This window comes from Fistularia commersonii, chromosome 27, assembly GCF_037954325.1.
Source record: "Fistularia commersonii isolate RoL2024-O1a breed Wild chromosome 27, RoL_Fcom_v1.0, whole genome shotgun sequence".
Classification (NCBI taxonomy): domain Eukaryota; kingdom Metazoa; phylum Chordata; class Actinopteri; order Syngnathiformes; family Fistulariidae; genus Fistularia; species Fistularia commersonii.
In genome coordinates, this window is record NC_141310.1 from 6,477,097 (window position 1) to 6,489,488 (window position 12,392).

Genomic DNA, 12,392 nt, shown 5'->3' on the forward strand with positions numbered 1-12,392 from the left:
ATCACTCAGGTTGCCGGTCACATTTCATCAAGTAAATTTATTATTCAAGTACAAAAGTTCATTAGACAAACAACACATGAAAGACTACAACATCACACCAACTAAGGAAATTTGACCGTTGGTCTACAAGACAACCATCTGAATTAAAATCACAAAAACTGATGAATTAATAAATAGCAATCAAAAAGTAATAATTAGTTTACCTTCTTTGAATGAGGTCAGTAGAGAAGTATTCTTTGCAAACATCTAAGAAAATTTGGCTTATTAGGAAACCGGGCAGGTTTCTTTCTGAATGCTGAGGCGGCCCAGCAATATATCTGCTCAACTAAAGAAACTAATATTGATATAGCTGTATGTGTAGATGCCTCTGTACTTCTATCATCTCTTCAAATAAAGCTGAGGTACTGGTAATTAAATAAACTGAGGTTGATGAGCTTAACAGTCTGCATTACAGTTTAATGCGGCTCTGCTGCAGGACACACAGGTTGTTTCAACATTTATGCCAAGTACATGCCTGGATATGCTTTATGGGCAGAGGGAGGGAGCTGGATAATGTGATGTCAAGGTTTAGGAAAATCATCTCATTATTTCATTTATTCTAATTCTACAACAGAGGAATGAAGTTTAGGAGTTAACTGACAAGCTGACACTATCAAATATCATCACGGTAGAATCACTAGTCCTCAGAATATACAATTACAATGGACAAGTATTTTTGACCAATTTCTACTTGTTAAAGCAGCATTAATGTCCAATTCCTCTGCTCTTATAAATAGCAATGTAAATAATAAATAGATAAATACAAAAGGATATCATGTTCTCTTGCTTGAGGTGATTCAACAGTTTCTTCACAGGAGCATATTGTCGAAGGGTAGTTGTCGAGCCCACCATAACCAGTTTATTTTTAGCTCTGGTGATGGCTACATTCAGGCGGCGCCAGTCCTTCAACAACTCTCCTAGCTGAGAATCAACAGGGAGCAGAAAAAAAGGTTAGGATTCTGCTTATTCATACAGTTATTTGTTATTTGTATACTGATTTGTAACTCAAAAGTGCAGGTGAGACCAAAACCTAAATAGCCCAAATGCCCCGCAGCCAAAACTGATAAAAACATCTCAGATGAGATGAAACATGTTGAAGAAATTAAGCAGGGCCAGTTGCCTTTAGATCAGCTGAATGAATTCCATGACAAGGATGAAAGAAAACATATACATATGAAAAAACAAAAAACATACATTTTCTTCCTCTGCAGTGCTCCTGACAAAAGACAGCACAATGAGACTTTTGTCCCGCCCTTGATATTTGTCCACTGTCTTCACCTCCACCCCACTAAAGGCAGGAGACTGCAGTCGAGCAGAGATACTCTTTAACTGCTGTCTATAGGGGGCGATAACACCAATATCACCAGGCTTGCAGCCAGCCTTGAAGACGGGAAAAAACGTGTTAGAAAATAATCCAGTTTTTATCCTGAGAATGAGTAAGGGAGCAGGAGTACCTTTATCAAAAGTGAGAGGAGGAGGTGTATGAGGGCAGCCTCGGTTGGGTTGCTTACACCTCCCTGCTCCACTGTCTCCAGTGCGGGCACCTTGTTGAGAGGTAAGAGTAATCTTGGGCATCCACCATATTATTATCATTATTAGGCTCTGATATATCTGCAATTTTGAGGGGTTTGTCACCAAACTAAATAGCCTAAAAATGCCCACTAAGGCTCTATAAACATGCATTAAAAATTATGACATAGAATCTTGAAAAGTCTTTTTCCAACAAAATATCAATATTTGGTGTGAGGGTATCCACGGTGCATCGCAGTATCAATAAGTTGTCCCACCTCATCTTGACTGGGATCTGTCATAAATTCCATCCCTACTGCAAGCTAGTACTTACCAATGAACAATCCAGGAAGCAGACAGGGTTGCTCGGTAACAATGTAGCCTCTATCCATGACTGATGCTTCTGTGGAACAGTCTCAGAAAGGGAATCAAGCTCTGACTGGACAGATGGCAGGAAGGGCAGGGTTATCAGGGCTGAAGCAGTTCTCTCGGATCCACATTCTAGTCGGCCCTCGTACATCAAACAGTTACTTAGAGACATTATGCGTCTGAAAAGACAAAAAAATCTTCATCATGTGGTGGGATTATTTGTGTTTTACCTCTTGGTTACACAACAGAGATGTGCAAATGCCCTTGAAAAATATCAATAAGAATACTACAGCAATAAGCAAGATTTACCTGTTCATCCGGTACTGTACATTAAGTTGGACCACAGCGTCGCTATGAAGCTCAAGTCGCTTAAATAAACTTTCATCCATCCCAAGTTTCCTGATGAAAGTAAAAAAAAAAAAAAAAAGAAAAATATGCATAAAATATGTTTCTGCTGCATCGACATAATGTAGCTATCCAAATCACAAACCTACATGTTGAGCCTCAACTTTTAAATGGGCCTCAACTTTGAATTATTGAGACAATGTCTGTAGACCTTGAAAAAAATGTCATGTAAAAAGTTGTAAAACACTGTATTTTGACATGAAAATACTTCTCTTTATGATTTTACTACCAATGTTAATATTGTTCTAAAGACCAGAATTACAACACAACTATGAAGTAGGTATGAGGAACCATAAATTTTGCACTTGCATTAGCACATTAGCACAAACATTTTACCTCGCTTCTTGATTTTGGACTATTGGTGGTAACTGCTGGTGATCTCCAACCAGGACAAATTTTTTGGCATAGAAGAGTGGTCCCACACAGATGGGCTGGCTGATCTGAGATGCTTCATCAACAATGCAGAAGTCAAATTGGCGCCGTGAAAAAATGGGATGCTTAATGCCCATGCAGGTTGTTCCCACCACCAGCTGATATAAGAAAAGCAAATGTTGAGAATCAATATTTCCATCTGACTCTAACCATATTTGAATTGTGATTTTGCGCTTCTCACATTTATTACAGATTACATTTTTAAAAAGGGATTATTTCCGGCGATAATTTCCTTACCTCTTTGCTATAAAATTGCTCTAGCTCTGACAGAGTCTGAACTCCTTTTTTCTGGATATTTTCCTCTGTGTAAGGGAGAATTTCAGGATGAACCTGGAGAAAGTTGCAGGAAAACAGTTAGAGAGAATGACCGAGTAACTCAGGCTACTTTCCACAATAAAGGACTATTGAAGAAGAACTCAACAGCTTCAGTGGTATTTTTGTCAACAATATGCATCAATAATGCATTTTTTAATTTAATCTCTCAGAGACAGCGGTTTGTATAAACAAATACCCCTGTAACTGTATGTAGTTTCGAGCATATTACAACCCTTGTTGAAGGGTTGTTGAAGGCTAAAAGGAGGGATGAGAAAAAATGGTTATTTGAATACATGCTTGTGTATTTATTATCCAATGTAATCATGTTTAGTATATAATATGGGACACACTATATATCCCAGATGTATTGTGAAGAGAAATATGACTTGTACAGTATAAAACAGAATGCTGATGTGATTTCAGAATCTTTGATGAATTTAAATCTCTGTGTGGGTGTAAATAACGGGAACCACGACAGCAATGGTGGCTTAAAACTAGGGATGAAACTCCTGAGCTCAGATTTAGGAAAAAGTTGGTGTCTACTTTAATTAACCCTGCTTAAAACACTGGAATTATGTGTTTTGATGTGGGTTTTAAAAGTATATCAAAAGTCAGTCAGTAGTTCTTATTTTGCTCCCTTTTTAGATTTTTTTTTCCACCTATAGTCTCATAGTCACCTATTTTCTACCACTGGCTCTTTTCAGTTGTGTCAAAAATGGCCGGTTACCTGGAAATCAACTCAATAAGAGTGTGTCAATCTTCATTTACATCTGTTTGTGGGGTGATTTGTTGATTCGTGCATGTGCAAATGCAAACAAATGATTGAGATTTCTTAAACAGAATGACATGTAGGTACGGCTTTAAAACCTATGGAAGAGAGTGCTTTCAAATGTTTATGTCTTTGTGTGTGAATAAAGTTGAAAACATCTGTAAGAGTTGAACTGACAAAATCGTTATAATTCTTGGGGGAAGCTTTCACTGAAATCCAGCTACCTTCTGTCCTTGCCCCAGACGCAGAAAACCAACACGGAAGCGTTTGAGCTTCAACAGGATGTTGTCAACAGCAGAGTGTGTGTAGCTGGTCAGCAACACACTAAAGCCACATGCATGTAGAATGCGTACCTGAAATTAACAGAGATGATGAGTATGACAGCCTGAAAAAAGATAGAGACAATGAACTAGGCAGGAGGGTAGGGTCAGAAATTAGAGAGAGGGCTTGTTATAAATTCTGGGGAAAAAAATAAAAAGAATGTAATAAGCCATGTTTTTGACTTTACCAGAGAGCAGATGGTTGTGGTTTTGCCTGTTCCAGGCATACCAACAATAAGAGTGTAGTCTTTAGACAACAAAACCCTCTTCATGGCCTGTTTCTGTGGCTTGTTCAGACCTAAAAACGTACCCACACAAAACATTGAATACTGGGAATATCATTGTAAAATGTCAAGTGTTCTCAGAGAACTCCTTTTTCCATATCGATAATATTATGTGCTTTATCAATCTTTTAATGTTTATAGATCTTATATAGACAATTTGGATCCTTGAACTTTAATGCTGGAATGTTGACAAGAACATATTCTCTGAAATTTGCAGCTGCTTGTCAGGAACATTGAATAGAAAATCAAAGACAGACCAGATCTAAAGCAGCACAGACATCAAAAAACTGACAAAGGGACAAATTACTTCAAATAAGAAAGGAAAACAAGGAAACCAGAGTAGAACAACACTATTACCTTTGAGGATGTTGGCCACAGTTTCCTTGGCCTCTCTTGGCAAAACGGAACTGAGATTATCGATAAATTCTGGAGGACGAAGGTCAACAATCAACTCCCTCAGGCGATTGCTAAAAAGATAGACATGTTAAATAAAATTTGACACTTATTCCAAGAAAAAAAAAAGCCCAGTCCAAGGATAATGTTACATCACAAATGTAATTTTTTCCTATAGACTGACAGTAAGAAAAAAGGTCAAGCGTCTTTTACCTTTTACAGAAACTAAGGGACGTACCTATTCTGACAGCTTTCCATCAGTCTGGAAAGATTGGTGAGGTGACTACTGAGGCCAACCATACCTTCATCCCCATCCATCCGAAACAACATCTGATTGAACCTTGAAAGGTCTCTGTTATAGAAAATGAACAAAACCTGTCATTTGGTGAACATTGTCAAACATTTTGTTTATGTTGGTATGCTCTCACCTGTCCAGGGTACAACTGATCACATTCGTGGTGACCTCACACAGGTATCCTGTTGCAAGGCCAACAAAGCGACCATCCTGGTCACTTAGAACAACACGATCACCACTGGCCAGGCCACAGCCAATGAAACCCTGCATGTTATTACTTCGCTGGAAGCGATGGAGGAAAACACCTTCAGACTGGATAGTCACGGGTCTGTTGAGCTGCAGGTTCCCTACACAACATCCATTCTTCTCACTGAAAACACATGGTATCACTTAATGATATTCTAGATTCCTCACAGACAGACAGTTTTCAATGGAAGTTTCTTAAATAGTTGACAACACAGGCATGCAAAGTTATTTATCTATGTTGAAATCTATTTGTAGTACCGTTCTTCAGCTGTCTGGAGCCACACTCGCATCCGGCTGTTCTTGGCCTCCATGGTAGAAGCTTCAAGACAACAGAGTAACACCCAGTGGGAAAAATAGTTCAGATGTTGCGGGGATAGGTGACTGGTCTCCTCTTGTAGAAAATCACGCACACCATCTACAGACTCCTCTGTGGAACTGCTATCCAGAGCTCTAATGTGAGAGGACAGCAGGCAGAAGTAAAAAGAGGGGGAGAGGAGGTAAATCAATTGAAGAGCCCCTGAAATGAACTTTAAATAACTTGTCTTAAAAATGCCTTTTGCTGGCCTATTAGTATTAAGTGAGAATTTCTGCAGATTATGACAATTTCACACAGCTGTAAAAAGATTTGATAGGTTTACCTTTCATATAACGCACAGTTTCTTCTCTGAGGGCAATACTGGCAGGTTTTTCTGTCAGTCAGGATATCGGGAAGTCGAGCCAGACAACTGCCCTCAGCTTCTTTCTCCACACAGTTGTGAATGTAATGAACCAAGGTGTTCCTCAGCTTCAGCAGCTCTGATGAGGAAGTTGTAGCCATCATGTCAGCAGAGAGAAATAAGAACTGTATGTCAGGAAAAAATGCTAGATAATGCGAACTAATGGAAAATCAGTCAAACATTCCCCAACTACCTTGGGAGTATTAACCCTTCTTTTGTAAAGAGTGAGGCAATTACTACATAGTAAAGGAAAGGAAATATAGATCACATATCATCCATCACCTCTTTATATCAAACTTAAGTCTTCAGTAAACACTATCTACCTCTAATTGCAATTGGCGTAAGTCTATGATAATGAGTGAATTTCTTATTTTCTATAATACTGTCAAAAAGTAATGAGCAGTGAACTGCCAAAGCTGGATATACATATACTGTATATTGTATTTGAATTTTTGGGCCACAAAATTACTGGAGTAAATGTAGTGACACTGCACCTCTGCGGTCCATGTGGCTGGGCACTACAGGATGCAGGTTGCCAGTCTTGAGATACAGCAGGAAACCAGCTACAGGATTATATCTCTCCAAGGTCATCAAGGTGTATAGAATCACCTGAACACAGAAGGTAAAGGACATCTTTGAAACCAAATGACCAACCTCATAACATTTGTTTGCACTGACATAAACATGGCTTTACTGCTGAGCCAATTCTACTTTGTTTTCACCAACCTGACTGCGATGCTCCACTGAGTTGGACTCCCTTCCTGTCTTCAATTCCAGTGGGATGGTCCTCACCGCCAGAGTTTTACAATTGCTATTCCTTGGCCTTTGGATTTTAACTCTTGCTGTGAGGTCAATTTTTCCCTTCAGGCCAAACCGTGGAGACCACACATTCTCTTCTATATCTTCCAGCTCAGTAACAGTGGCAGTTACATCTTCCAGCCCTTTGTTTGAAGCAGCATAGTTGCTTTGGCTAAGAAAAAAAAGCAGCCTATTATTAGATGTTCAAGTTGCAAAAAAAACATACTGAAGCTTTCTAAACTTGATCAGTCTCTCCTACAGCTGTGCAAAAGGCCACCCTAACAGGCTTTGCACACACTAGGGCTGTGGTACTGTATATGTATATATTGTACATTTTAAAATGGACTCCTTTTGGCACTGGTGAGCTGAGGTATTCCTTTAGCCAGTTTTCCATTGATGGCAGGTAATCATATAGCTCTTGCTTCATCTCGTCCTGACTTACACCCAAACGGTATCTGGAGACATGAAAAGAGCATAACTCAATATGACAAAAACATGTGCACAGAAAGCAAATGGATAAACATCAGATATGATAGTACTAGGCTCTTATTTAATTCCACCTGCCTTTGGATTCCAAGCATAGTGAGGTAACACTAAATGTGACAATAGCACTGATTGTTCAGTGAATGCAATGAAGCGTGAAAAAACTCTAACCCGTGTAAGAATGCAGTGTGACAGCAGACTAGTGTGGGTATTTTACTTGATTTGGCTGCTATAAAACATCACTAGAAAAGAGGAATGTAAAGAAATTGCCAAAGAGTAGCTACAACCACACTGCCTGCCACTATCCTGAGCCAGCTGTTAATCCTCTGGCCAGGAGGGCTTCAACCCTTTGGGTTCATACCATATAAAATCAGCTGAGTCACTGAAAGGAATTGGATGTCTGAGCCTGAGCCCGGGAGAGTGTCGGACTCCTGGACTACAATCACTGATTGAGTTGAGTTTGAATTGGGTTTCAACTCATAATCTATTTTAGGAGTCAATGTTTGTCATGATTAATAACAATGGGCTAACACTCCTTCAAGGTTAACCCAGTAGAAAAACAAATGATGGTGCAAACCAAAACAAACAAAGCCCAGCTCTGCTGATTCCATATATAGAAATGCACACCAAAAGACTTAAATTAAACTGTTCAACACTTTTTACAGGTGGAAGAAAAGGCACAATGGAACCACTTACATCTCTCCAAGGTGCTGAGGACTGCACACTGCCTCATCAGCGAGCTTAGACAGATTTTCAAGGGAGAAATCTTTAGATATAGCAGCTTTTTGGAAGACTTCATGGACCATAGTGCCATTGAGCATCTGCTTTGAGCCACCGTCAAAACTCTGCACCATCGCAATCAGAGCCAAGCAGAAAAATTGGGGGAAAAAAGTCAAACAAAAGGCACGCAACCCTATGAATAATCAAACAACAGATCTCAATGTTAGACATCATTCAAAGTTGTAAAGCCTTTTTACCTTAAATATGTCACCCAGTACTGCACGCCTCATGCAGCGGATGGAGCTTGAGATGCTGGTGCCTGAGACGAGGTAATCAGGACGTAAAACCAGAAAACCTTGCTCCCTGTCCACCAGCCAGGACCCATTATCAAAGTGACCCTCCAGGTGCACCACATCACCACGACCAACAGGCGTTGTCTCCCTTGAAAAATAGTGCAGTAATCTTCCTTTGATTATCCCTTACAATTACCGTGATATGTTTATGTGTGATGTATGTATGATGTATAATATACACTTCATTCTACAATAATTTAATTTACTTAAAAATATTAAAAAAACATGTGTTGAGAAAAAACACAGCAACTATGCTGGGGATAAAATTACCATCCATCTTTAAGAAGACATGTCTCAGTGGGATGCAGAGATTTGAAACATGAGATGGTTAGCATCTTACAGTCTGGTCTGTCTTCAGTGTCCAAAACCCAATAGCGATTGTTGAGGCCTCCACAAAGAATCACATGGTCTGGTACTTTACTGTATGGGAAGAAAGGGCATTAAATGAATGTATACAAATGGAAAATAACCATATTTAAAGAATACAATATCTCCCTTGTCCTCTAATACCCATGACTGAAAAATGCAGTTTTAAAAGATAGCTATAAGATCATTTTGTATTCTTGTTTGTTTGTAGATCGTGTCATTTAATTTTGTTTTTCCTTCTTTGGTTACGTTGTTTTTGACTATATATGTGACTCTATATGTGACTTTGAAAAGACCATGACTTGGATGATTGCGCTTTACATATTTATATGCTGTGAATTCATTTGAAACTTCTCCATGATGTCAAGCACCATTATCAGGGTGGGTCACACAGTCAGAACGGACTCAATCTGTAGCTTACCCGGTTTTATTCTTTGACAAATGACCTTCAAAAGGAACCATCTCCTCTCTGAACCATATGTCATCCAACCCATTTTCCACAGAAAGTGCTGATATTCCTGCAGCTTCTTGACAGGGAGGCATAAAATGTTGACAACACATATCAGGGGTTATAAGATTAAGGATGGAGCAGGTGTGCTCCAGATATTGCTCCTCATGGGCCACCATACCTCCAGCCTGTTCTTGATCCAATGACCTTCCTTTATCCTTTTCTCCATCTGATGATGTTTTTGCAGCCTCTCTCTCATTGAGGCCAGCCTTCTGCTTAACCTCTGTCTGTGGTGCTGCTTTGACCATTTGTTCGTAGGGCTTGTGCAATCCAGCAGTCTGGAGCCGTCCACTGACTTTCCCCTCCAACACTTTCTGCTCTGTTATCAGAGTAAAACCAGAGACTTTCATCACTTGTTCTGTTTCTTCCTGTGGTTGTATCTGGTTGCATCTCAAGCTGTTGGCTGTTATACGAAGGGTTGAATCTGCAGCTGAATTGGTAGTTCTTGCCCTCTTGGCATGATGGAACTCTTCAAAAGGAATTAAAAGTCTTTTCAATGACCCAGATTGGTTTCTTCCTCCATTTTCAGACTTAAGTCTGCAGAAACTTGCCCCTTTTGAATATGTACTTCGACAGATGGGTGACAGTTGGGCATGTTTGCCCCACATTGCAACATCGCATTTCGGTTTGGGGATAATTTTAGCGTGATCTCTGGAAGGGGAGAGTCTAATTTGGCTATTCGGGGTCTCAGGCACAGAGAGGAGGTCTGGCGAGGATGGAAGGAGGTTCTCTAGATCTCTCAGGACACTCTTCTTTAAGGGGGAATGGGCTGTGAATGCAATGAGCCCTTCATCTTTTATCGGCTTCTCCACCTGGCCAAGTTTAGTTTGTGCAACTGACAGTTTTGCTGAAGAAGAGTCCTGAAAGAAAAAAAGAACAGAAAAAATTTTAATCTATTTTTGAATTTTAAAAACATGAGAAAAAAACAGTACAGTACAGGAAAAAAAGTATTCTCTACACAATGGCCTGCATATTTTAAAACCTCTACACAAAACCTGCATAGGTATAGTGGAATATAGTCTTACAACAACATTGTAATTATGACTGTTTTAGTAACATACAGCATATTAGAGTCATTATTTGTAATTTTCTGGGGAACTACCTCAAAGGTGCATACTGATAGCATGACGTGTGTATTTGAGAGGTGTTAAGGGTGAGAATTAGCTATAAAAATCAATATTTACCTGGTTTACACTATTTTTTGAGACAAAGCTGGAGATGCTCATCTGCCCCCCTGGCATCACCTGATGAGAATGGAATAATGACATTTTTTTTGTAATCTATTTTGCGGCAAAAGTTGACACATTTCAAGAATGGCATCTGGCAAAATTAAAAGAACGAGCTGCCTCGTTCAACAGATCATGAACTGTGCAAGTCTGCTTTGGGCAACTAGCTGCAACTTATTCCTCCATCCATTGCCCGGACTGCTTGGAAGTCGTCGCGGCCCAAGGACTATTTACGGATTATTCGGTTGGACTTTACATTTCATTGACAGCGACACGTAAATTCGGACTTACTTTTTTTCTTTTCCTTTCAGCTTGTCCCTTCAGAAGTCACCACAGCAAATCAACCATCTTCAACTAATCCTATTCTCTGTAACATTCTCTCTCACACCAACTAATATCATGTCCTCCCTCACTACAACCATAAATCTTCTCTTTGGTCTTCCTCTAGACCTCCTGCCTGGCAGCTCCAATTCCAGCATCCGTCTACATATATATTCACTATCCCTTCTCTGCACATGACCGAACCAGCTCAATCTCGCTTTTCTGACCTTCTCTCCAAAACATCTAACATTTTCTGTCACTCTGATGGACTCATTCCTGATCCTATCCAATCTCATCACTCTCAAAAAGAACCTCAGCATCTTCATCTCTGCCTCCTTTGTTTACGTCAATGTTACTGTTTCTAGGCCATACAGCATCGCTGGTCTCACCAGCGTCTTGTACGCCTTTCATTTCAGTCTGGCCGAAGGTCTTCTATCAAATAGTACCCGTGACACTTTTCTCTACCCATTCTAACGTGCTTGAACCACTTTCTTTATCTCTTTTCCACACTACGTTGCTCTGGACTGTTGACCCTAAGTACTTGAAATCCTCCAACCTCGTGATCTCCACTCCCTGTAACGTCACCGTCCCACCTGGGTTCCTCTCATTCACACACATATATTCTGTCTTGCTGCGACTAACCTTCATTCCTCTCCTTTCCAGAGCATATATCTACCTCGCTAGATTTTCCTCAACCTGTTCTCTGCTGTCACTACAGGTCACAATGTCGTCTGCAAACAACTTGAATTCTGCCTATGAATTTGAATTTTACTGATAAGAAATTCGAAACAGGGTTGGTTAAAAAAAAACGTCAGACGAGCAAACGCGGCTGTCAGCTACGGCAATGAAGATTTATGTCTTAGAACTGCAAAAGAAAGCTCACCTTTGTCCTCATCTGCTTGGCTTTCTGCATTGAGAATGCGTGGAAAACACGGCTCCAGATATTACGTTAGCCTAAATTCCATTGTCTTCTTCGATGAGGTTTAACAGCCAACTCTCCATGTCTTAGTTAGGATAAAAATTAATTTAAACGGAAGGCTAAAATAGTGACTCCCCTTTCAGTCTTTAGATATTAAACCAGCGGAGAGCAATCGCAAATATACTCGCTTTTACCTTCTTTGCGCCCGTTTATAGGAGTTCGCGAGAATTACATTTGGCGCACAGGACGTGGCGTCAAAAAGCAGTTCCGCTTCCACAAGCGGGTGAAAGGTCTGTCCTCTGCTGGTGAGATCTGGTAAAACATTGTTTGTTTTGTTCATTTTCTGTCCTTGTATCCCGTGTGGAAGTCACTTTTCACACTGACTTTTCATCCAGGTTGCAGTGGCATGAATCGGCTGTTACATTGTTTTATTTTCGATTTGGGCTTGGATAATTTTAAAAGCAACAAAGTCAAAACTACAAAGTTAGTTTGTGGGTCTTAGGATATCCAAATTCACTTATGGATGCTTTTTTTGGTGCAAGATAATGATTAACTCTATATTACATATTATAGTGCACTCTTCCTCAGCCTCTTTTTGTTTCACAA

At 39.9% G+C, this 12,392-nt stretch overlaps 1 protein-coding gene across 2 annotated transcripts; it reads right to left on the bottom strand.

The window, feature by feature from the left end:
• Positions 1-131: 131 nt before the first annotated feature.
• On the bottom strand, positions 132-12,124 carry dna2 (DNA replication helicase/nuclease 2). Of its 2 annotated transcripts, XM_086174857.1 has the most exons (24): positions 11,751-12,124; positions 10,505-10,564; positions 9,442-10,180; positions 9,234-9,339; positions 8,717-8,866; positions 8,351-8,534; positions 8,070-8,218; positions 7,223-7,345; positions 6,819-7,062; positions 6,587-6,701; positions 6,015-6,171; positions 5,635-5,826; positions 5,264-5,500; positions 5,074-5,187; positions 4,800-4,909; positions 4,347-4,456; positions 4,063-4,191; positions 2,992-3,084; positions 2,659-2,852; positions 2,227-2,316; positions 1,883-2,096; positions 1,494-1,583; positions 1,234-1,419; positions 132-960 (listed from the first exon to the last, which is right to left on the bottom strand). In XM_086174857.1, exons 1-24 carry the CDS (start codon positions 11,778-11,780, stop codon positions 745-747), a joined length of 4,032 nt encoding a protein of 1,343 aa, XP_086030983.1. In that variant the 5' UTR covers positions 11,781-12,124; the 3' UTR covers positions 132-744. The 2 variants fall into 2 exon arrangements, with proteins under 2 accessions (XP_086030983.1, XP_086030982.1); XM_086174856.1 differs by having other exon boundaries at positions 9,234-10,180.
• Positions 12,125-12,392: the final 268 nt, after the last annotated feature.